This window comes from Hyperolius riggenbachi, chromosome 12 (genome assembly GCF_040937935.1).
Source record: "Hyperolius riggenbachi isolate aHypRig1 chromosome 12, aHypRig1.pri, whole genome shotgun sequence".
Taxonomy (NCBI): Eukaryota; Metazoa; Chordata; class Amphibia; order Anura; family Hyperoliidae; genus Hyperolius; species Hyperolius riggenbachi.
Genome location: NC_090657.1, coordinates 100,961,466 through 100,985,498, shown reverse-complemented (window position 1 = coordinate 100,985,498; position 24,033 = coordinate 100,961,466). Strand labels below are relative to the sequence as shown.

The 24,033-nt window shown below is 45.3% G+C and overlaps 1 protein-coding gene and 1 long non-coding RNA gene across 23 annotated transcripts in view; one reads left to right on the top strand and one right to left on the bottom strand.

Annotated features, from left to right (window-relative positions):
• Window positions 1-24,033, top strand: part of LOC137541247 (uncharacterized) — a 227,202-nt gene that overhangs the window by 121,110 nt on the left and 82,059 nt on the right. The gene's annotated exons all lie outside the window — the stretch shown is intronic.
• The window catches only part of THRA (thyroid hormone receptor alpha), a 1,122,562-nt gene continuing 1,101,961 nt past the window's right edge, over window positions 3,433-24,033 (bottom strand). For all 21 annotated transcript variants that reach the window (XM_068262452.1, XM_068262453.1, XM_068262433.1 and 18 more), the window contains one exon: window positions 3,433-4,023. In XM_068262452.1, coding sequence (XP_068118553.1) covers window positions 3,773-4,023 — 251 coding nt within the window. In that variant the 3' untranslated portion in view covers window positions 3,433-3,772. The remainder of the gene's footprint in view (window positions 4,024-24,033) is intronic.

The following is a 24,033-nucleotide window of genomic DNA, read 5'->3' as shown; positions in this document are numbered from 1 at the left end:
TGCTCTGGCCACTGCTGGTTAATAACTATTTGCATATAACCCAAACAGGACCTTTTGTGGACTATAGAATTCATGCAAGGATTACTGGATTGGTCACTATTCAACATGACTGTTGTTCAAAGTCCAAGTCTAAACCAATCAAATATTTGGTGTAAAAAAGGACATAACACCTGGGCTTAGTTGATGTCTCTGTGACAGCATAGTATTAAAATGCAGCATTCATGTCCCCAGCTAATGGCACAGAATTCCCTTTGCAGAGCCAACCTCGCTTCCAAATAATACAAATACAAATTTGTAACAAAAAATTCTGCATATTAGGGTTTTACAAAAGGAAACATATATACATGCATATGTATAGTTAAGTGCTTCTTTAATTCGGCTTTTGGGAGTAAAGGGGGGGGGTAGTGGAGGGGGATCTGCCTGCGGAAAATGTTGAACCCTAAAACTAGTACTAAACAATAAAAGGGAAGGGGTTAAAAATTGGGATAAATACTAAAAACTAAGTGCTTCAGTTCATTGGCCAAAATATTTCAATTCTGGCGGCAGCAACAGACGTTGCCTATTGGGCCCACAGACACAAGGGGCTTTTTCCCCGGGTCACAGCGTGCACACACATCGCGTAACTGCTCTAGTTTTTATGGAACATCTGAAAGCTGCTGAGCTCTTCAGGGGTGGCTTGCAAAAAACTGGATGAAGTTATGTGTGGCTGGTCAAACGGGGGGGAAGGGGGGGGGGGGTTTAGAGAGGAAGGCTAGGCTGGGGCTGGCACAGATTTGGGTCTTAATAATGTCCCAGTCCAGCATGAAAAACATTTCATATGTTCATAGGAGTACAAAGGAAGCTGTGTTTTGCCAGCAAGGAGTAAGGGGTAGGGTCTTAGCTTTTCATTTTGTTAAGCTATGAGCCCCATTAAGTGCGGTTACATCCTCGCTATGCATTCCTATCCATATAGGAGACCTGCACACAGCACAACATAATCTCCTAAAATACATCAACCTTTAGTGGTCCAGCTTAATCAAAACTTATTTCTGCTTAAAGTACAACGTGGAATTTTCAATATTTTTGCCACACGTTTACCTACGTTTTTTTTATCTAAGTAAACAAGCTTGTAAAATGATTTTTATATATAGGTTTTTTTGTTTTGTTTTGTTTTTTCTCAATGAAAATTACATTTTGGGTAAGTGCTATCTACAAGAACACAACCTGCCTCTAGTGCAGTGCTGAATTCCTTAAAAGAATTGTCCCCAGTATGTAAATGTGAGATGTACCACAGACTTTCTGTTCTGAAAATCAAAATAAATATGGGGTACAAAAGAAAAATATAAGTGCTTTTTAAAAAAAATAAAAATTAAATTTGAGCTTATCAGAAACTGAAACATTCAAACGAACACTGAAAACCATCATTGGTAAGAAGTGCTTTTTTTGTTTGTTTTTGCTTTTTTGCAAAGTGCAAGAAGAAAGAGTTGGGCATAGGTACTGTCTACATTAAAAATGGGGGATCTCCCCCCCATCTTGTAGAAATATTGGCAAAGCAACCCGAAAAATGGGTTAGGCCATTGACGTCACTGGCTATACAATAAGGCCTGGAACTTCATAAAGCCATGTAGGATCGCATTACTAAAGATCCAGAATATGGTGCAAGAGAGCAGCACAAGAAGGGTTAACATATGCAATAATGGCGTTTTTAAAAAAGTGCTTCTTAGAATCATTTTTGGTTTGCTTAGCTGCTGAGGGTCACAGGTTTTCCGCATGGCAGTGGAGGACAGGGAGGAGCAGGGGAAACTTTGGTGCAATTTTTTTTTGACCCAAACGGGTGTGGTTTTCACATGACCGAGGGTGCCATAGAGGGAATTCTGTGCATGGGCGTGCTTGCATCACACATAGAAAACTCAACATCCCCCAACTTTCCTCCTTAATTAAGAGGAAAAACTAATGTTTGACCCAATGCACTCTGCACAGCTGAAAACAGAGGCTGGGGGGAGGATATCTGATTGTGCAACATATATACATATAAGTACCATTTCATCTTGACGTAATATTCGGCGCATAAACAATTTAATTTCTCCTAACAGCCTAAGTGCATGATACTTCAGCAATATGGAGAGATATCCTTAAACCTTGTTCTGTTGTTGAAGAATGACAAGCATGTCTGGAAACATACCCAGAGACGTGGGACAGCCATAGTCCAATACTTACAATATTGATAGCTTTGAATGACAACTGGGATATCTGTGTGGGCCACAATCATTTGCTGTAGATATGGGCACACTGTAGATAAGGGAATCTCTGCTTGCTAGATGGCACATTTGCATGCAATAGCCAAGAGTTCCCCAGGTTAAGAGATGTGTGGCGGTTCAGAGCAACTGCATGCTAATAGCCTATGTATGGAAACATCAGGTAGCTAACTCTAAAGGCTTACGTCTGTCTTATGTCCATGGGTACCAGCAAGACCCGGTTACCTGAAATTTCAAGCTGGTTTATGAAAAAGAGCTTTCAGTAACATTACATTCTACTATTTCACACAATAAATGCTTAAAACCTTTTGCGTGATTAAAACACTTTAGGTAAATTTGGTATATTGGTCAAAAAGATCTAGTCTTACACGCTGTGAATGTCATGGCCAGTATACTCCTAGAGAAATAATGTTAACTGCCACTTTAAAGTCTTCCATTGCATGCAATGGCTACTAGCACAGAACTAAGAAACATGGCAAAATTAAAATATAAACTATTTCACATTGCTTGCAGTGAGGGTTTTGTGACATGCTAAACCAGCTCTTTTACATAAAGAAGCTTCCACTTCAGGTTCAACAGAACATCGTCCTAACATATGCAGCTCATAGTCAATGCATTGCAGGGTGTTCTTCCTGGCTTACACATCACTGATAACTGTGCAGCCATCCTATGGCTGCTGGTATATATATAAATATATAGCATAATCAGATATTTTCAAAATACACCACACCAAGTGTCATGTGGTGCCGACATTCTGTAACAAATCCTCGGCTCACAGAACCGGGGCAGATGGACAGTTTGCGTATTTCAGAAGGCGAGGGGGAAGCCCCGCCATCATAGCTGGAGACTGCATAACATAAGACAGGGCAGCTTTGGCCAAGGAAGGAGCTGACACGACAGCCTTTTGGTGGTCCTGAGTCTTTAAAACATCTCAGCTTAAAAAGGCCAAGCTTTACCTAAGTTGAAGCTTTATCTTCTCAGCTATGCATACCGTATATATGTGTGTGTATGTAAATATATCTACATATATATTTTATATACACACATATACATATACACAGACATTTTTATGGGGTGGGGGAGGGGGAGCAAGAGAACTTCCAGCCTCACTCAATACTGTACCCTTTCCATATTTGAAAGGACCATGTCACTCATGATGAACTTAGATAATTTCAGAGGAAACTTCCATTCAACAGGGTCTTAGTGTACCAGATTGATTTCAGAGGAAAGATGAAAACAGGTGATGTTTCTCTGTTAACATTTCCGGGTTCACCACAATACCATCAAAGGAGACGACAAAAGCTGGTTCCTTCAAGGTGAGCCAGGATGGTAGCCGAAGAACTGTTGATGCGATGAACAGTGATATCAAGAGTAAGCGCGTCTTCTATTCTGGCTTGTGCCGGGTAAAGATGGTAGGTTTCATTTTTCGGAACGGCTTATCCAGCCACTCCCTTGCATCCTTCACAGAGCCTATTAAGGGATGGCAAGATGGAATTCAGCCAAGCAATTCTTTCCTCTCTGCCCCATTACGCTGCCCCTCAGACTTCCTGGTCCTCAAACACCTCAAGGAAGAGCGGAGGGAAGAGCTCTGTGGGGCACTCAACCTTCATGTGCAGGAAGCGACTGGCATGGCAGGCTCCGATCATCCGCAAGTCAGTCACTTTCATCAGGAGCTTGGGCCAGAAGTGGGGAATGTTGTGTTTGCGATGGTTGATGTAGTGTTCAAAGGCGAGGAGGTACGTCTCCTGACATTTCTCTATCTTGTCTGTGCAGATCAAACCTGTACGGTCTAAGAAACAGAAAAGAGAGTGAACATGGATATAATACACAAATGCTGCATTAATGTGTATTTGAGTAGGGCAGTATATAAACAAAGAGAAACAGTGAATAGCATTTTTAAAGGACCACTATCGTGAAAAAATTAGGCAGTTAAAATCTGGCAGAACCAGGCCAGTCCATTTGCTCATAGGGGATTCTCAGGGACTTCTTTGTTTTCAACAGCATTTCAAGAACAGCAGTACTCCCTTGCACACTATTTTGTCAGTTAGACTTTGCAACTGTTGTTCAGGAAATGCTGTTGAAAACAAAGAATCCCCCATGAAGAGATGGATTGTCCCAAAACCTGTTGGTTCTGTCAGATTTTAACTGCCTACTTTTTTCGCGATAGTGGGTGAAACATGCATGAATTTTCATTGGTCTGGCCACTGAACAAATATTAAACACTATTTCTTTAAATAGGTATGAATGTAAACGCTCATACTATTTCCCTAGATGTCTCTAGTCAGAGGTCCTACTATTTCCAGGGCTGTAGTCACTTCAGATGCTAATGCTGGGATTACACGATGTGTTTATTCGGACAAATTACCGTTTGATTTTTCGATTTGTTTTTTCCGCTTGATTCTCCTATCAATTTCCATTAATTTCTATGAGAAATCGAGTGGTAAAAATATCAAAAGTAAGATCGGACATGTTGGAAATTATCTATCGAACTATCTATCTGCTGAAAGAATGCAGGGTGTATTCCCAGCATAAGACTTACTTTGGACTATTCTGCTCATCACAGCTGTGTTGGCAAGCTAAGCAATTTCTTCCAAATAGTCCCTCATCTACACGGTACAATTTTCTGTCAGATTGGATCTATTAGAGAATTTCCAACCGGTCCAATCGGATTGCGTTAGATTTTGCAATAGATTTTGGGTACTTATCAAAGCAAAATCTATTGCAGAATTAATCTCAAACAATTTGGACGTCTACACACTATGCAATTTCTTATTAGATCTATCTAATAGATCAGTCTATCTGATTGAAAATTGTACCGTGTAGATATGCTGGGAATACACAGTTCGTTTTTTAGGCAAATAGATGATTAGATAGATAATTTCCAACATGTTAGATCTCCCGTTCGTTCGTTTTGCCGCTCGATTCCTGATAGAAGTGAATGGAAAAAGATAAGAAAACCGAGCGGAAGATAAGAGAATCGACTGCAGAATCGAGCGGTAAAAACGATTGAGCGAAGAAACGAGCGGCAGAAACAAACCATATATTCCCAGCATTGAACTGTCTGTGAAGCTCCCAGCCAACCACAAACCCACCCACTCCATTGTATCTACAGGTATCAATCAACCATTTCAGGAACTATTTATTTTTTCTTGCTTACAATATGCTTTGAGAAAAAGTGCTGAAAACAGCATTTTGGTTACTGAAAACACTGCGTACCATGCAGTAAGGTTACATGGACTGTAATGCCAGTGTGTGAAAATGGTTGGGTTGGAGGCAAGCGGCACCTTTTACATTGAGCATGGCCTTACTGTTCAGTACCTGATCATATGTGAGATGTCTTATCCTTTTGTTGATTTTAGGTTTCCTTTTACTTGGAGTTTTGCCATGTTAGCATATTAAACAGTCTGAATTTAGCGCCAATCTGTTTATTAATTTTACTTATCCATCTAAAATAACCGTTCCTTTGGATCTTGGAGAGGAACCAGCCGAGAGACTGTTACCCGATTTCCTATGTCATCTTTAATATCCGCTTGCACATGCTGTATTGAAGTAGAGGCAGTGTGGAGTTTGATACTCACCTGGATATCACACTATACTACAACCTTATATTGTGGGTTAATATGGGTTGGTAATACTCCCCTTTTCTTTGATTTTGGTCTTGGTCACTGTTCGTATTGGAAACTGAGATGATTTATATGAAGATTACCTTGACAGATGTGCGCTGAACCATCATTTTTGATTTGTTACAGATGGGACAATTAGGCAGTGTCCTTTATTCAGCAGTGCTAGTGTAGATTTACCACTTATTTGTATGTTCACATCTCTCGCTGGGTTAAATATGCTAAGCAGTTTCTCCCAGACAGACAGCACACATTGTTTTGTCTATAAAGTTAATCTATCATCTGTGACGCTAGATCGGCCAGCTGGCTGGAAAGTTTTTAAAACATCTGTAGCTGATAACTTCTAAAGCTGAATACTCCCCTCATGACCCAGGAAGACGGATCCCAGTGACGTCTCTTGATGACATGAATGCCTCGATCCACCTTCCTGCAGGCAAGTACACGTGGCTGCACACGATGGGTGTGAACAGGAAGTCAAGCGAACTCAGTACTTTGTGCGTAGTCGTCGGGGATCTTAAAGATCCGATCCCCCTGTTATGGAAGTTATAGCTGCGCATCCCTAAATGTCGTTTGTGTAATCATGTGCCTGTACCGACGTCGCAAGAATGCGGAAAGAATCGCTTACAAAATCTGAAAAATCTTCAGGAAAAATTGTGAGGTAGGTACGGCCTTAACCTCTTGAGGACTGCAGTATTGAAGTCCAGGCCATTTTTTGAGAAATTGTCCACTGCAGCTTTAAGGCCAAGCTGCAGGGCCACACGACACAGGACACTAGTGATTCCCCCCCCCCTTTTCTCCCCACCAACAGAGCTTCCTGTTGGTGGGGTCTGATCGCCCCCAGATGTATGTTTGTTTGTTTTTGTTTGTCATTTTTTAATAAAATGTGTGTTTTTTTTTTAAACTAATGTATTCCCCCCTCCCTCCCCCTGCCAACCAATCCCCGTGAGCAGCTGTCATAGGCTTCAGCCTATGACAGCCAATCACCCCTGTGCCTCTGTCACACGGCTGTCCCCAGTACAGCGCTGCTGCAGATCGCAGCGATGTACCAGTGATCAGACGGCGGTTTTGCCGTCTAATAGCCTCCCGAGCAGACTGAAGGCGGGGCTCTGCTCTGCCCACCAAGTAGGAGATGCGTGCGCAGCCTGCGCGCGATCTCCTGCAAAAAAGAGCCCCAGGACTTTACCCAGATTGGCGTTAGGCGGTCCTGGGGCTGCCGCCGCGGCCACGCCCGTCGGCGTGAGTGGTCGGCTAAAGGTTAAGGGATACAAATGTTTTCATAGGCACAAATTACAACTGCTATTCCTATTCAGTGCTCAGTTCAATTAAGCCCCCTTAACTACTTGCCGAATGCTCCACGCCAATTGGCGTGAACGGCCGTCTATGGGGCTAGCAGAAGATCGCACGCAGGCTCCGCCTTCAGTCTCCCAGCGGCGATCGCCGTCTAATTACTTTGTACAGCTTTGCGATGTGCAGCATCTCCCTGGCAGGGAAAATAGTGATCGGCTGTCATAGGCTGAAGCCTATGACAGCTGATCACGTTGATTGGCTGGCGGGGGGAGGGAGGGATATAAAATAAATTAAAAAAATAGTAAATGTTATTCGAAATTTAATAAAATAAATATTTACAAAAAAAACTAAACACCTGGGGGGCGATCAGACCCCACCAACAGAGAGCTCTGTTGGTGGGGAGAAAAGTGTGTGTGTGTGTGTGTGTGTGTGTGTGTGTGTGTGTGTGTGTGTGTGTGTGTGTGTAAATCACACGTGTGCTGAGTTGTTCGGCCTTGCAGCTTGGCCTTAAAGCTGCAGTGGCTATTTTAGTAATAAATGTCCTGGTCACTAGGGGAGGTTAACACTGCGGTCCTCAAGTGGGTAAACATCTTCTTAAAAGAGACTATGTAACATACAAAGTTCCCCTGGGGGGTACTCACCTCGGTAGGGGGAAGCCTCTGGATCCTATCGAGGCTTCCCCGTCCTCCTCCTTCCCACCGTGGCAGCGATCGAGCTCTCCGAACCTTGCCGGCTCCAGCGCAGGCGCAGTAGGCTCCAAAATAGGCGGAAATACCCGATCGCGGTCGGGTCCGCTCTGCTGCACAGGCGGAAGTTTCCTGCACCTGCGCAGTAGAGTGGACCCGACTGAGATCGGCTATTTTCGCCTATTTCCGAGTGGAGAGCCACAACAGCGCCCCCACTGGAACCAGAAAAGGTAAATATTGCACAGCCTGACAAATTGTCGGCTCTGCATTCCATGGGCTGCAGCAAGACCGCCGTGGGACACAGGACGACGGGGAATCCTCGATAGGATCCAGAGGCTTCCCTTTACCGAGGTGAGTACCCCCCGGGGAACTTATTTTAATTACAGTCTCTTTAAAGGAAATGTACATTTTGGCAGGGAAAAAAAAAAATCGATCATGAGGCAGGTTGAGCTGATTCTGACCTGACCATGAAGTGGTGACTGGGTGCGTCTGCAGCTGAGCTCAGACTTTAGAGAAGGAGATTTGACTATGATATTCACTGCAGTGACACAGCTGCCACTAAACATATGCCCATGTCTGGAAAAGCAGAACAGACTGAACGTTTGTATATATATTGTGACAGATATCGGGAGGATTTGGGTGGAAAGGTCCAGGACGGGATTTATGTCTCACCCAGGTTCAGGTCATTTGCATCCCTGTTCCCTTGATCCAGGCCAGCTTTTGAGCAGGGCTGGATCTCCTGCAGAGAAGTAAAAAAAAAGAAAAAAAACCTTGATAGGCTGCAGGCTGTCAGTTTGGAGTTGCTCTCTGCCTGGGAAGGACCTAGATAGGTCAGGAGAGCTTGCTGAAGGCAAAGTAATCTGGAAAGCTACTTTGTTTGGACTGAAAGTTATAATACTGTGGGGAGTGTTAGGCTCTTCACAGTGGCTTAGACAGGGAAGTTACCTGTGTTTAGACCAGGGGTCTTAAACTCGCGGCCCGCGGGCCATTTGCGGCCCTCGATACAATATTTTGTGGCCCTCGCCAGCAAAAGCTTGCTTATAGTTCGCTTCAGTGCTCCCAAGTAATCTGCCGCATCCCCGCCGCTAAACGAGGACTGCAAAGCCCCCAAATCGCCCGGGGGGCAATCCGCCGGCATTTCCTGGAAGGGGCAGAGCTTTCAGCTTCAGCTCTGCCCCTCCTGACGTCAATCGCCGCACGGATCTCCGCCTCTCCCCGCGAAGGAAGAGTGAGAGGGGCGGGCAGAGGCGGCGATGCGCCGCAATTGTGAAATTCCTTATGCGGCCCAGCCTCATCCTGACTTTGTCTCCTGCGGCCCCCAGGTAAATTGAGTTTGAGACCCCTGGTTTAGACTAGCAGCCTGAGTGGCAGGATTTCATTTTTTGTTTTGACAATTTTTACTACTTGCCTGTATATAGTGTATAAAGCTGTAAATAAACACCACGTTTGCTGTTGAACACCATTGGAGCCTGATGTGCCTGTGTTTCAAGCTCATCCCAGGGAGCTCAGCACCCCGCTACCTACTAATCCCTTACACGTGGTGGAGGAAGCCTGTAGTTCTATGCAAGGACACTGCTGGAAGTCTGCTGGGGAAGCCTGCTAAGCATGGAGGAGATGTTGAAGCAGTTGGTTTTGGCCAATGCAGCACAACAGCAGACAAATGCTGAACTACAAAAGGCAAATGCAAAGCACATGGAGATGATGTTGGAACTGCAGAAACAAATGGAGTCGCAGCAGCGATTGCTACAAAGTTCCCAGAGCACCGCTGCAGGGGTTGCTGTTACACCGTCCATCCAGGTGAGCCGCTTGTTGCATAAGATGTCCACTGAGGATGATGCAGAGGCCTACCTGACAACCTTTGAACGGACTGCTGAAAGGGAAGGCTGGCCCAAGGACAAGTGGGCAGGACTGGTAGCCCCACTGTTAATAGGAGAATCCTAAAAGGCTTACTTTGATCTGGAGCCAGAAGTGGCCAAAGATTACGACAAATTGAAAAAGGAAATCTTGGCACGGTTGGGTGTTACGTTGGCGGTGCGGGCACAACGCGTCAGCGGCTGGAGCTATCAGATTGGGAAACCACCCAGATCGCAGATGTATGATCTAATCCATCTGGTCAGGAAATGGTTACAGCCGGAATCCCTGACTGGGCCCCAGATTGTGGAGCGGGTCGTAATGGATCGCTATCTGAAATCTCTCCCTGTTGCTCTTCAGAAGTGGGTGAGTCATGGAGACATTAGCTCTGCAGATCAACTTGTTGACCTGGTTGAAAGGTACTATGCAGCTGAGAGTTTGGTTACTCCTCCCACAGGCCCCAGGATAGTTCACCCTAAAACTGTTATACGAAGTGGGGGTGAAAAAGGGGAACCTAGTGGTGCTGTGCCTTTAAGTGCGGACTGGCGTTTGAGACCTGAAAAGGTTAATGCCTCTGAAAGGGTGAGGAAGATTGTTTGCTATCGCTGTCATGAGGTAGGACATATTGCTGCAAACTGTCCAGTAATGAGTGAACCCATGCAGTGTGACTTTTCTTTTAAGGAAAATTGCTAATCTTTGTTTGCCACCCTGGCATGTACCGCATTACCAGGAAACGAGACACATATCTGTTCGATGATGATGAATGGAAAAATGATTACTGTATTGCTGGACTCAGGGAGCCTGGTCACACGGGTTAAAAAAAATGTGGTGGCCCCTATGAACTTCCGGTCTGAGAAGGTTGCAGTGATTTGCATTCATGGAGATACCTAGGAGTATCCCACAGCAACCATGGAGTTTGGAACTGTGCTAGGCATGATCTCGCATGTAGTAGGGGTGGTACCCCATTTGATGTATGATGCAATTGTGGGAAGAGATTTTCCACAGTTTTGGGAACTTTTGTGTCATTCTGGACTGTTGATAACTCCTAATGCTGGGGATGGTGGTGCACCATTAGACACCTCGGACACTCCTGAGTTCCCACTCACTGTGTTGGCAGGAGAGTTGGAGATGTCTGGGAAGTCATCTGCATCCCCCAGAAATGATGAAAGTGCCTCTGAAATCGAGGCTCCTGTGGAATTTTCAGATTTAAATGTACACTGTGAAAATTTTTGTACTGAACAGTTGAAAGATATTACTCTTTTTAAAGCCCGTGAGCAGGTGGTAATGAAAAATGGGGAGCCTGTGAACCCAGGGGATAGGTTGTCTTTTCCCTATTTTGTAATAAATGGCGATTTATTGTACAGAGTAGTACAAAAGGCGGGTGAGACCATTGAACAATTGGTAGTACCTAAGCCTTACCGCAGAATAGTACTGGAGCTAGCACATGGGCACTTGTTGGGTGGTCATTTAGGGGCAGAGAAAACCCTGGAGAGAATAGTGCAGAGGTTTTACTGGCCTGGTGTTGCAAAAGAGGTTGAAAATTACTGTGCATCCTGTCCTGTTTGTCAGTTGTCTGCTCCCTTGCCACATTTCCGCAGTCCATTAGTGCCATTGTCCATCATAGAGGTGCCATTTGAAAGGATCGCTAAGGATCTGGTGGGGCCTATTCTAAAATCTGCCCGAGGCCATCAACATATCTTGGTTATTATGGACTACGCAATCAGATATCCAGAAGCGATCCCTTTGCGTAATACCTCTGCAAAAACAATTGCAAAAGAATTGTTCCAGGTGTTTAGTAGAGTGGGGATTCCCAAGGAAATCCTAACAGACCAAGGAACTCCCTTCAGGTCACGGGTTACAAAAGAGTTGTGTAAGCTACTAAAGATTTCACATTTGCGAACATCGGTCTACCACCCAGACAGATGGGTTGGTGGAACGATTTAACAAGACTTTGAAACAAATGTTGAAAAAGGTTGTGGATAAGGATGGGAAAAACTGGGACTGCCTGATTATCTAATGTTTGCGATTAGAGAAGTTCCCTAGTCTTCCACTGGATTCTCTCCCTTTGAATTGCTTTATGGGAGAAAGCCCAGAGGACTACTGGGTATCACAAAAGAAACTTGGTAGAGTGAGAAAACCCCACATAGAAGTGTTATCGAGCACGTGGCACAAATGCAGGATAGAATCGCCCTGGTGATGCCTATGGTGAAGGAGCATTTGGCGCATGCGCAAATTTCACAGCAGAGAATTTACAACCGTGGGGCCCGAATCAGGACATTTTCTCCTGGTGACAGGGTCTTCGTCCTGGTCCCTACGGTTGAGAGCAAATTTCTGGCTAAATGGCATGGTCCTTATGAGGTCTTGGAGAAGATTGGGGAGGTAAATTATAAAATTAGTCAGCCTGGAAGACGGAAGGTGGAACAAATTTACCATGTGAATCTGCTAAAACCATGGAAGGATAGAGAGGCCCTGTCAGCAGAAACTGTCCCGTGTGCTCCGGTGATTGCCCCCATAATACCAGAAGTGAGAATAGCAGAAACTTTGTCTAGTGTCCAGAAACAAGAAGTTCGTGAGCTGCTGTTAAAAAATAAAGGAATGTTTTCAGAGTTACTAGGACAGACCACCATTACCCACCATGAGATTATTACAGAGCCAGGAGAAAGGGTGACGTTAAAACCCTATAGAATTCCTGAAGCCAGGAGAGAGGCCATCAAGGAAGAGGTTAAAAAAATGTTAGAATTAGGAGTCATTGAAGAGTCTAATAGTGATTGGTCTAGCCCCATCGTCCTTGTTCCAAAACCAGATGGAAGTTTGAGATTCTGTAATGATTTCAGAAAACGTAATACTGTCACTAAGTTTGATAACTACCCCATGCCGAGAATTGACGAGCTTATAGATCGTTTGGGTACAGCCCGTTATATGACCACTCTTGACCTTACAAAAGGTTACTGGCGGATACCGTTAACCAACTCTGCAAGGGAAAAGACTGCCTTTGTGACCCCGTATTCACTCTTTCTGGGCCACTTGTGTTCCAACCCCAGGGTTGAAACAAGAGGGGGGGAGGTATGTGACAGATATCGGGAGGATCGCCCCATCCCCGGACCAGACACCCGCCTCAGTCCATCGCTTCACCGGCCCTCCCACGTGGTCCGCCAGGCTGCGCCCGTTGCCTGGGAGCCCAGGACGCCAGAGCGGAGCACGTGGCCTGATCTCCGTCGCCACCTCAGCCACTGCAGGAACGGAGCTGCACCATCGCTGATGCCGCTGCCTGCAGCGCTCCCACAGCTGCCACAGAAGAGGAATACCACCGCTCTTCCGGATGGTGCTTCAGCTGCCTGCTGCACCCTGCTTTGCCATCAGCCTGGCCGCAGCAGCTGGGGAGGGCTTCACCATCGGCTGGCCACCTCCGATCTCCACCACCGGCCTCCAGCCTGCTCGGCCACCCACGTGGAGCTCCTCTTCTCAAGGCCCTTCGGGCTGCCAGTGTGCCTCGCAGCATGCCTCCATCTGAAGCACCCCAGGCCGGAATCGCCCCCAGGGCCCCCTGAAACACCTCAGGCTGGAATCACCAGACCCCCCTGGTCATACCTGGGGTGACGGAGATGGTGCTGCTCCCCTCACAGTGGAGCTGGCTGCCGCCCAGCATCTGGGCATCTGTGTCCTGCCACCACCAAAGGTAGACCTCCCTGGCCTGTCCACCACTGCTGCCCAGACGGGGGGTCCCCGGGCCCCACATCCACCACCCAGGGGTGCCCCCGGGTACACCCTGGCCCCACAGGGCCCCCACTGTCTGCGCCCTCATTGCCCAGCCGGGCGGACTCAAAATCGGGACCGCTGCTCCTCGGGCAACCTGGTCCGAGTGAACTCTGCTGTCCGCCTCCATCATGATGCCCCTCAGCTTTCTCAGTTGCTTTCTCAGTTTCTTTCTCTCTACTTTCGTGGACAAATCGGAGCACCTGTCTTGTTGGGAGCGTGTCGCTGTGTAGCGTCCAGTGCCGAAAATGGCAGCGCTCATATCAGCTCTCAGGCTGCTCCTCCAGTCCCACTCTTTTCTGTTCCTGCTATCAATGTATGCTTTGCTATATTTTGTATTATGTTAACTGTACGTGTATGCTGTAATGCTCTGCACTGCTTTTTATTTTTGCTTTTATTGTTTATACGTATGACCCATGCTTGACTGCATGTGATGCTGCACTCTGCTTAATTGTCCTATGTATGCTTGTCCCATGTCTATGTATGTGCCATGCTTAACTGTATGCTATTTCTTGTCTCTTCACCAACGACCCTGTATGTGCCAAAACCAATTCCGGGTACAATCCACCGTTGTACTTGGCGATAATAAATTCTGATTCTGATTCTGATTTGGGTGGAAAAGTCCAGGACGGGATTTATGTCTCACCCAGGTTCAGGTCATTTGCATCCCTGTTCCCTTGATCCAGGCCAGCTTTTGAGCAGGGCTGGATCTCTTGCAGAGAAAAAAAAAAAAAAAAAAAAACCTTGATAGGCTGCAGGCTGTCAGTTTGGAGTTGCTCTCTGCCTGGGAAGGACCTAGATAGGTCAGGAGAGCTTGCTGAAGGCAAGGTAATCTGGAAAAATACTTTGTTTGGACTGAAAGTTATAATACTGTGGGGAGTGTTAGGCCACATACAGACATCAGACCATAGTCTTTGGAAAATGAAAGATCACAGACCAATCTTACCACCCTTCATGTAGTATGAGAGCCATACTCTACACAGTCTTTTCTATGGAGCTGAACTCCACATCAGAAAAAAATCATTGCAAGATGCTGCACACACAGATGCTGTACAGACACAAAAGATCAGTATCTGCAAAAGATCTGTTCCTGCCAAATATCCATTCCTGCAAATTGCAATGATAGTCTATGAGATCTGCAGATCATCATACACACATGATTTAACTGACATTCATCTGCAGATCTGCAGATCTGAAAATCCATCCTGGTGGATCTGATCTGCAGATGAATGTCAGTTAAATCATGTGTGTATGATGATCTGCAGATCTCATAGACTATCATTGCAATTTGCAGGAATGGATTTTTGGCAGGAACAGATCTTTTGCAGATACTGATCTTTTGTGTCTGTACAGCATCTGTGTGTGCAGCATCTTGCAATGATTTTTTTCTGATGTGGAGTTCAGCTCCATAGAAAAGACTGTGTAGAGTATGGCTCTCATACTACATGAAGGGTGGTAAGATTGGTCTGTGATCTTTCATTTTCCAAAGACTATGGTCTGATGTCTGTATGTGGCCTTAGGCTCTTCACAGTGGCTTAGACAGGGAAGTTACCTGTGTTTAGACTAGCAGCCTGAGTGGCAGGATTTCATTTATTGTTTTGTTTTGACAATTTTTACTACTTGCCTGTATATAGTGTATAAAGCTGTAAATAAACACCACGTTTGCTGTTGAACACCATTGGAGCCTGCTGTGCCTGTGTTTCAAGCTCATCCCAGGGAGCTCAGCACCCCGCTACCTACTAACCCCTTACACTATATATATATATATATATATATATTTATTATACATATAAAAACGGGCAAACCCAAGATTTTCAAGGGGGGATTCCTGAAAGGTCTTCCTCAGCCACGCACAAATTGAATACAGCATAATAATATGGTAGGACATCATGCTGGGTACACATAATGCAATTTCCCGTCTGACTGACAGGATCTGACAATTATTTCCTAAATGTCCCATCTACTCCAGATTGACAACGGGATCGCTCAGGAGCAGCTTGGATACAGATAATAATGAGGACAGCCGACATTGCTAACCGCCCTGGCGTTCTGATTAAATCGCCAGGGTGGCTGCGGGAGGGTTTTTTTTAAATAAAAAAAAAACAATTTCATGCAGCCAACTGAAAGTTGGCTGCATGAAAGCCCACTAGAGGGCGCTCCGGAGGCGATCTTCCGATCGCCTCCGGCGGCAAGAGATAACACGGAAGGCCGCAATGAGCGGCCCTCCGTGTTTCGCTTCCCTCGTCGCCATGGCGACGAGCGGAGTGACGTCATGTGACGTCAGCCGCCTCCGATCCAGCCCTTAGCGCTGGCCGGAACTGTTTGTTCCGGCTACGCTGGGCTCGGGCGGCTGGGGGGACCCTCTTTCGCCGCTGCACGCGGCGGATCGCCGCGCTGCAGCGGCGATCAGGCAGCACACGCGGCTGGCAAAGTGCCGGCTGCGTGTGCTGCTTTTTATTTGGTGCAAATCGGCCCAGCAGGGCCTGAGCGGCAGCCTCTGGCGGTGTTGGACGAGCTGAGCTCGTCCAGACCGCTCAGCAGGTTAATGAAGGGGAAAATGAAGCATTCACACAGCAGGGCACAGGGCTGCATTCATACCTGACTGTTAAATTCCCCAGAGCTTCTCCATGCTCTGTACACACACTGCTGCTCCATGCTCTGTAAACATGCTGCTGCTCCATCCAAAGTCAATGTAGGTGGGAAAGAAAGGGGGCAGTGCTGTGAGCTGCAGGATGCCTGCAGATATTCTGGTGTCTCAACATGTGCCTGTCCGCAGACACTGCACCGGCCCTGGTCTGAGGGGGGATTCTGGGCAGCTGTAATCTCCTCCTGCGTTTGCCTATGAAAAAAGTCATTGTACCTTTTGCAAAATAAAGTATAATGGCTGCAGCACCAATTCATAAACCCTCAGCAATCTTTGTTGCCATCACTCTCCCCCTCCCAGTAAGTGTGAAGCCACGCCTTCTGATATGGCTATGAGTCAGTACAGATGAGTGGCTTCAGCTCACTTTCACTCTGCCCCGTTCAAGCTCATGTGACTAAAGTAGGGGTGATTCAGGAGAACTAGGATTTGGCTCTGAGGCGCTCAATACTCCAGCTGTTTACTCCTTTGGCACTGTATTGGCCTGAGGTAGTGGGCTTAGATCCACAAAAAGTGTTGCCTATGCTAATAAATTTTATTGACACGTAACTGTCGTTATTGAGGTAAGACACCTCCCCTTTCTTGATTTTAGTGTTTTTAATCTATTTTACATATCCCTGGGCACCTCTTTTCCCCATTGTATCCCACTAATAGAAACTTCCTGCACGATTTCCAACAGTTTTACATGTCCTAGCATTTTGAGATCCACAAGCAATCAGAAACGTAACGCAAAATGCTTACAGTGGAAGCTGTGTAGACACCTTACAGTATTATTGTGGCTAGCTTGGATCGGGACTTGATCTCTCAGACGGACTGAGTTCTGTACAGAGACAGGCGACGTACCTGGTTCTATAAAGGGGGGAATTCGCGCAGCACACGCCGGAGCGGTTTCCATCAGGCAGGGTGAGTGGGAGAACAAAGCGCTCAGGGGTGCTGAAACATGCAAGATTCCGCATGGGAAGAGGGCTCACACGCATATGCTAAATTATCAATTGAGGCAGTCTTTATCGGCTAAGCTTAATCCAGCATGTATATGTACCTTAAAGGACAACTGAAGCAAAACAGAGAGATGGAGGTGACCATATGCATTTCCTTTTAAGCAATACCAGTTGCCTGGCTATCCTGCTGATCCTCTCCTTCTAATACTTTTAGCCATAGACCCTGAACAAGCATGCAGCAGATCAGGTGTTTCTGACATTGTCAGATCTGACAAGATTAGCTGCATGCTTGTTTTGGATGTTATTCAGAGACTACTGCAGCTAAATGGATCAGTAGGGCTTCTAGGCAAGTGGTATTGTTGAAAAGAAAACATACGGTATATGTCAGACTCCATATACTTCTCACTACAGGTGTCCTTTAAGACAATCACTGCTGGATGAAGGTGAACCATCAGACTGCAGTGAATCAGGAGAGAAGGGCAGTGTCATGGAGCAGCAAGTGTAGATGCTGCCACCACTTACAACCTGCAGTCTGAACTTAAAAAATGACGTTTTTTTTTTATATGTTTGAATGAAAATATTTTAATTTCATTTTTGTGGTATGCAAGTCTAAAAAAAAGTCTTAAAATTAACTATGTATTTGTAAATCTGTTCTTTTTAACTCATTATTTCCTACAAGAGTTACTAGTTTCAACTTACAAAATTAGCTGAACGTTTAATTTGGCCAAGGGTGTCAAAATATTTGTCTATAGCTGTAAATATATAGTAGAATGTGATGGTGTCTTCTGATTCTATTCTCAGTATGTGAGGGAGGGAGAGTGACTGGTCTATTCTGGGCAGGGCCGGTTTAAGCAACAATGGGGCCCCAGGGCAAAATAAACCTGGGGGCCCCCTCAACATATACCCCGGAACAAAAATCTGCATTAGGGGACCTTTTTTGCAGCTGGTATAGTCAGGGTGTGAAGTCCCAATCGGTCAGAGCTCCACATTCTGGCTATCCCAGCCTGCATGGGGGACAAGGGGTTAAAAAGTTTCAGGAGGGGGGACCCCACATAATTTTTTTTTTTTAAATTCCCACACTCTAAACATAAAAAAAAATTGGGAAAATCGGAAAAAATGCCAGGGATCTTCATACAGCCATATTGCGGCTGTATAGCGATCCCTGGCCAAAGCGCTGCGGCTGCGTATAGACCCCCTGGAAACCCCGTCAGGAAATTTATTGCGCTTTCGTTTGATGCATGTAAAATTACACTACCGTTAAGTTTGCTACTAAAAGTGACATTTACCGCATTTAAAAGTATACTTTTTTCCTTCTAAACTTTAAAATTGATTTTCTCAAAAACTAGAAGGTCTTTTTGAAAAATTGTTTTTTCCTCTTATTCCTAATGATCTCCTTAACGTATCCTGCAAATTTAGGGTTTCTAGCATTTAAGGTGGATTTGCTATTAACCATTAAAATCGGCAGGTTTTTAAATGTGTTTTTTTTTTTCCTTTGAAACTTTAAAATCGATTTTCTCAAAAACTATAAGGCCGATTTGATAATTTTTTTTTCCTCTTGTAGCCACTGGGGGCCCCTACAAGCTCTGGGGCCCTGGGGCAGCTGCTTCCTTTGCCTTAATGGTAGCGCCGGCCCAGATTCTGGGCAGAATGTATTGTGAACGCACAGCTGGTAAGGAGGAGGAACCACCCACATATAAAAAGGGAAGCCTCTAAGATCACTGCTAGTTCCACAATATGAAACTTTTATTAGTTTGTTTATAAAAAACCAAGTGAGCACATAAATAAACAAAGCTGAGAGAGAACTCCGAAGCACATTATCTTCATGAACAACTAATCTGTAGCTAGGCATATAACAGAGTTGTGTGCTAAGTTTGGTGCCCCTTAACGGGTATTTTTGGTGCACCGGAGCCAGCCACTACTTAATGTCCTCTTAGACAACAATGTTAATGTGCAGGTATGGGGCGCAGGGTACTTACTCTGGCACAAGCACTCGGCTATGAGATAGCTAATTGAGTTTTTGGTGCTGGTGCTCAGCTGTAACATAGCCAAGCGCACAGACTTTGGCAAAACTATAGCCAAACTCAGCCTCTCCTAGGAGTTAAGTTAGGAGATGGGAATGGGGTTTGGCTTTAGCTCTGATGGTTTATGTTGGGTATTGAGGGTAGCAGCAAGAAAGGGAAGTGTTGGGCTCGGTTCCCACTCAAGACTGTCAGTTCCGGACCGAGCAGAGCAGACCAGTTCAGTCTACACTCTTCTTGCATTCGGGCAGAAGGCAATTGGTAATGCATCCACTTTTCTAGAAAAATGGAGCAGGTCAGGACTTTGCGTTCCATTTGCATTCCATTTTAATGACAATTGGAAGAGGACCCCATTTTTTACAATGGGACCCACTTCCTGCGTTGCTCAGCTCTTCTGAAGTGGGACCGGAGCCCTAGGAAAAGGTGGAAGGGGGGCCTTAGAGCTAGGGGTGGAGAGGGAGGTTAGCGTTAGGCGTGAAGAGGGAGGTTAGTGTTGGATGTTAAGAGGAGGTATGCTAGTGTTAGAATATCAGTCATATTTCCAGAAATGTCCCACTCCTATCCTAATTATCGATAATAAACTGCCAAACTTGCAAGTCACTATGTTTACCTGATCTTGGGTTGCTGGTGTTCACCTATCACTTATATCCCCTTTTCAGCATGCACAGCAACATCACTTGGTGTGCAGCATCATACTTCCTCCTTTGCTCATGCATGCTGAGAAATGATGCACGCATGTGTACACAACATCCAGCGTACATAGGCTATCATTCATGAACAGGCTGTCGGTAAGGGGAACCCGTGCGGGAGAATACCGCCGTCGGTAGTTTATCCTTCTGGGTGGTCATTCATAAAGTTTGTGCCTGGGGCGGTAGCAGTGCGGAGGTTTTCTGGAGAATGGTGTCGGTAGGCATGCGGAAACAGAAAAGCTGGCCGAGTCCCTCCATGCGGTGCTCTCTCTGCTGATGTGTGGGAGGTCCATCCCATTCACTTACATGTACTCCGCAAGCTTCCCGCTACATCCAGGGGATCGGTAATCCCCTTCCGCATACTTCCGCATACTTGTTTATGAATGAACATTTTGCTACTTTTTCTGGATACCTGCGTATCCACACTGCACAAGGCGGTACGTTGTCACTCTGCACGGGAATGTCAGCTCCGCATGCGGAAAGAGGCTTTATGAATGCACAACTTGCTCAGTGCTCGGTAAAGTCAGCGGTATTACGCATTTCCGCATGCGGGAATGCTTTATGAATGATAGCCTATAGTGTCATGTGCATAGTGTCTTATGCATTCGCACCCCACTAGCTGCTGACGTATAGCACATGGTGCTTGTGCGGAAGATGGATGGGGCACCAAGGCGGGCTAAAGCGCGACAGGTAAAGTATTTTAATGCACAGCCAGGGGGGCACATTTACATTGGGGGGCAGTGACAGAGATGGCCGAAGCGTTGTCATGAGGCCAATTCCCGAGAGATTCCTGCTGAAATTGATTGGAAATTGGCCTGTGGTGTATGGGCAGTGTAAGGTTCAGAGCAGATATCTTCTTGGTTCTGGTCTGGATTTGAAGAAAAAGGTCCTGGATAATGATGGAGGTTGTTGCAAGATTTAGGATCTGTGTGTATTGGGAAAAGGGTAGACCTTACAAGCCACTCCTCCAAGTCCAGGCCTCAATCCGACAGCGGTTAATCGGCTCACCTACAATTGTATAATAGGCTGCAGCTCTCAGTAGGCTGTGTGTGGAGCAAGTGCTATGCAGCAGAGAGAGGCTGCACAGTCTGATGTAGCAGAAAAGCTACCAAAGTACTGGAGTGGGTGGGATTCCAGTACTGGAGATCCAGGTGAATCCTGTACAACTGAGTGGCAGACAGAACCATTAGAGTGCTGACTCAAGAGTGGTCACTAAAATACCCAGAGAGAGGAGGGTTGGCAGAGAAGTAGAAGGCTGTGTATCTTGTATCCCCTGTTGAATAATCAGTGTGATAAACACACACTCTAAGTGGCATAACTATAGCGACCGTGGGGGGGGGGGGGGGCTGTGCTCCTTCCCTTCTGCAAAGTAGCACAGCGGAGCAGTTTAGTATTTACTTGCCCAGTGCTGCTTCCAGTCTCCTCTGATGTTCCTGACAATGATCATGCTAATTTTGTTGGGGGGGGATTTGGGTTGTCCTGGTTATTACTGCACCCCAGCTAAAACTGATAACTTTTCATTCATAATCATTCTCACCGGTGTGTTCTTCTGGATGGGGAGGATTGTGTTTTCATTCTTCTACTGCTTACAGTAATGTACATTTGAAGCTTTGGAAGCATCATAAGATGCTAAGGCTACATACACACTTGAGATAAAAGTCTTTGGAAAAGGCAAGATCACAGACCAATTTTACCCCCTTCCATGTAGTATAAGAGCCATACTCTACACAGTCTATTCTATGGAGCTGCGCTCCCCATCAGATAAAAATCTTTGCAAGTTGCTGGACACAAAGATGCTGTACACATTCAACAGATCAGTATCTGCAAAAGATCTGTTCCTGAAAAAGATCCGTTCTTGAAAAATGCATTCATAGTCTATGACATCTGCAGATCCTCATACACACCTTGTTTAACAGACATTCATCTGCAGATCAGATCCACCAGGATGGATCTTTAGATCTGCAGGTGATTGTCAGATATGCAGATGAATGTCTGTTAAACAAGGTGTGTATGAGGATCTGCAGATATCATAGACTATGAATGCATTTTGCAGGAATGGATCTTTTGCAGGAAAAGATCTTTTGCAGATACTGATCTGTTGAATGTGCACAGCATTTTTGTGTTCAGCATCTTGCAAAGATTTTTATCTGATGGGGAGTTCAGCTAAATAGAATAGACTGTGTAGAGTATGGCTCTCATAAAACATGGAATGGGGTAAAATTGGTCTGTGATCTTGCCTTTTCCAAAATGCCTTTTAACAAAATCAGCACAGGATCAAATAGTACTTTACCTCACACTAAATAGTGTAAGATAATCTCACGGTCTTGGAAACCTGGAACTGAATTTCACAGTCAATAAGCCAAATAAACCCTAGAATTGCACTTGCCGGATCAGCTGATTTCGGTGCGCGGCTCTGAGAGCCGAGCGCCGAAACTGGGCGCCCCATAGCAGCAATGCGGTAATTTAGGGCTCTGGCGGCTGTCAGACCCCGAACTACATCTCCCTCCGAGTTGTGACAACTCTGAGGGGACATAGTATTTAACGCCGCCTCAGAGTTTAGCGGCAGCGGTGAGAGCCATCATTCGGCTCTCACCGCGCCGAACTGAGCGGCGCCGAAATGATATGCACCCGTTACTAGCAGGTAACATCGGTTTTTACTCGGCTTTTATGCTGCCATTTGCCTTACCTTTTATAGTTAAAAACAAACAAAGCTTTTGGTAGAGTTTCTAATCATCTGATTTTGTCTACTAGATATTAGCAAGCAAGGTGCATCGGCTGCAAGCAGCTCTGTCCAGACTTGGCTCCTCTGCTCTGTATCTGAGTAAGTGCTGAGACACACCAGAAAAGCTGCCCAAACGCTAGAGGATTCAAAAGCTCTTCCCAATGTAATGCTATGTTTTTTTTTTTCAAAACCTCGTCGCTCCAGTGTGCATAGACACATAGGATAGCATTAGCAGGAGGTTTCAAAAACTCAAAACGCTCAGAAAAACTCCTCTGGTGTGCACCAGGCCTAAACCTTCTCCATAAACCTACTGAACAAGCTGAACACTTAAACAAATATTGGATGGGTGCTCCATTACAGTAGAAAGTCTAGATTGTGTCTTTTTCAAGCCTCTTGTCTAAACTGTTTCAAAGGAGAACGAGAGCCCAATATAGTGTAGTATTTAAAGAGACTCCGTAACAAAAATTGCATCCTGTTTTTTATCATCCTACAAGTTCCAAAAGCTATTCTAATGTGTTCTGGATTACTGCAGCACGTTCTACTATCACAGTCTCTGTAATAAATCAATGTATCTTTCCCCTGTCAGACTTGTCAGCCTGTGTCTGGAAGGCTGCCAAGTTCTTCAGTGTTGTGGTTCTGCTATGAACTCCCCCTTCCAGGCCCCTCTATGCACACTGCCTGTGTATTATTTAGATTAGGGCAGCTTCTCTCTTATCTTTTACAAGCTGGATAAATCGTCCTCTGAGCTGGCTGGGCTTTCACATACTGAGGAATTACAGACAAGGGCAAAGCTGTTTGCAGGAAGAAACGAGCAGCCTGAAACTTCAGTGCATGAGAGATGCAGGGGGAAAGAAACACACAATGATCTCTTGAGATTCAAAAGGAAGGGTGTATACAGCCTGCTTGTGTATGAATGTATTTTCTATGTGTGGACATACTGTACATCAACCTACTTCCTGTTTTGGTGGCCATTTTGTTTGTTTATAAACAAACTTTTTAAAACTGTTTTTAACCACTTTTAATGCGGCGGGGAGCAGCGAAATTGTGACAGAGGGTAATAGGAGATGTCCCCTAACACACTGGTATGTTTACTTTTGTGCGATTTTAACAATACAGATTCTCTTTAAGACAACGTTGGTGTATTAAATGCAATTTTTTTTTTTTTTTTTTCCTCAGATAAGTCACTTGCTCAACTGTGAGAAAACATAGCTTCATTGCTGTGCTCCTATGTTGAGCTGTACTATCATCATTGGTTTTCTCGTTTCTATGCCAGTATGCTTTTTCTGAAGAAGATTTTTCTTTTCATCAACATAATCAAACATTCATCTCCTCTACTCAATCAGCATTTTCTTACACTCAAACATTCTTCCTACATCTAATCACATAGGTCTACTTTTTGCTCAAAAATCGTCCATACACTTCCTGTCGTGTTTAGGTCGACTAGTTTTAAAGCTTTCATGTATTAGGTTATTTGGTCAGCTCTCCCCTCTGTTTCTTCCTTAATGTTTCAGTATTTTGCACCAAATTTGACGCCAGTTATGCAGTCTCATTTTTGGACTGTTTTCCTCTAATATTGACTCGTATGGTTCCTTTG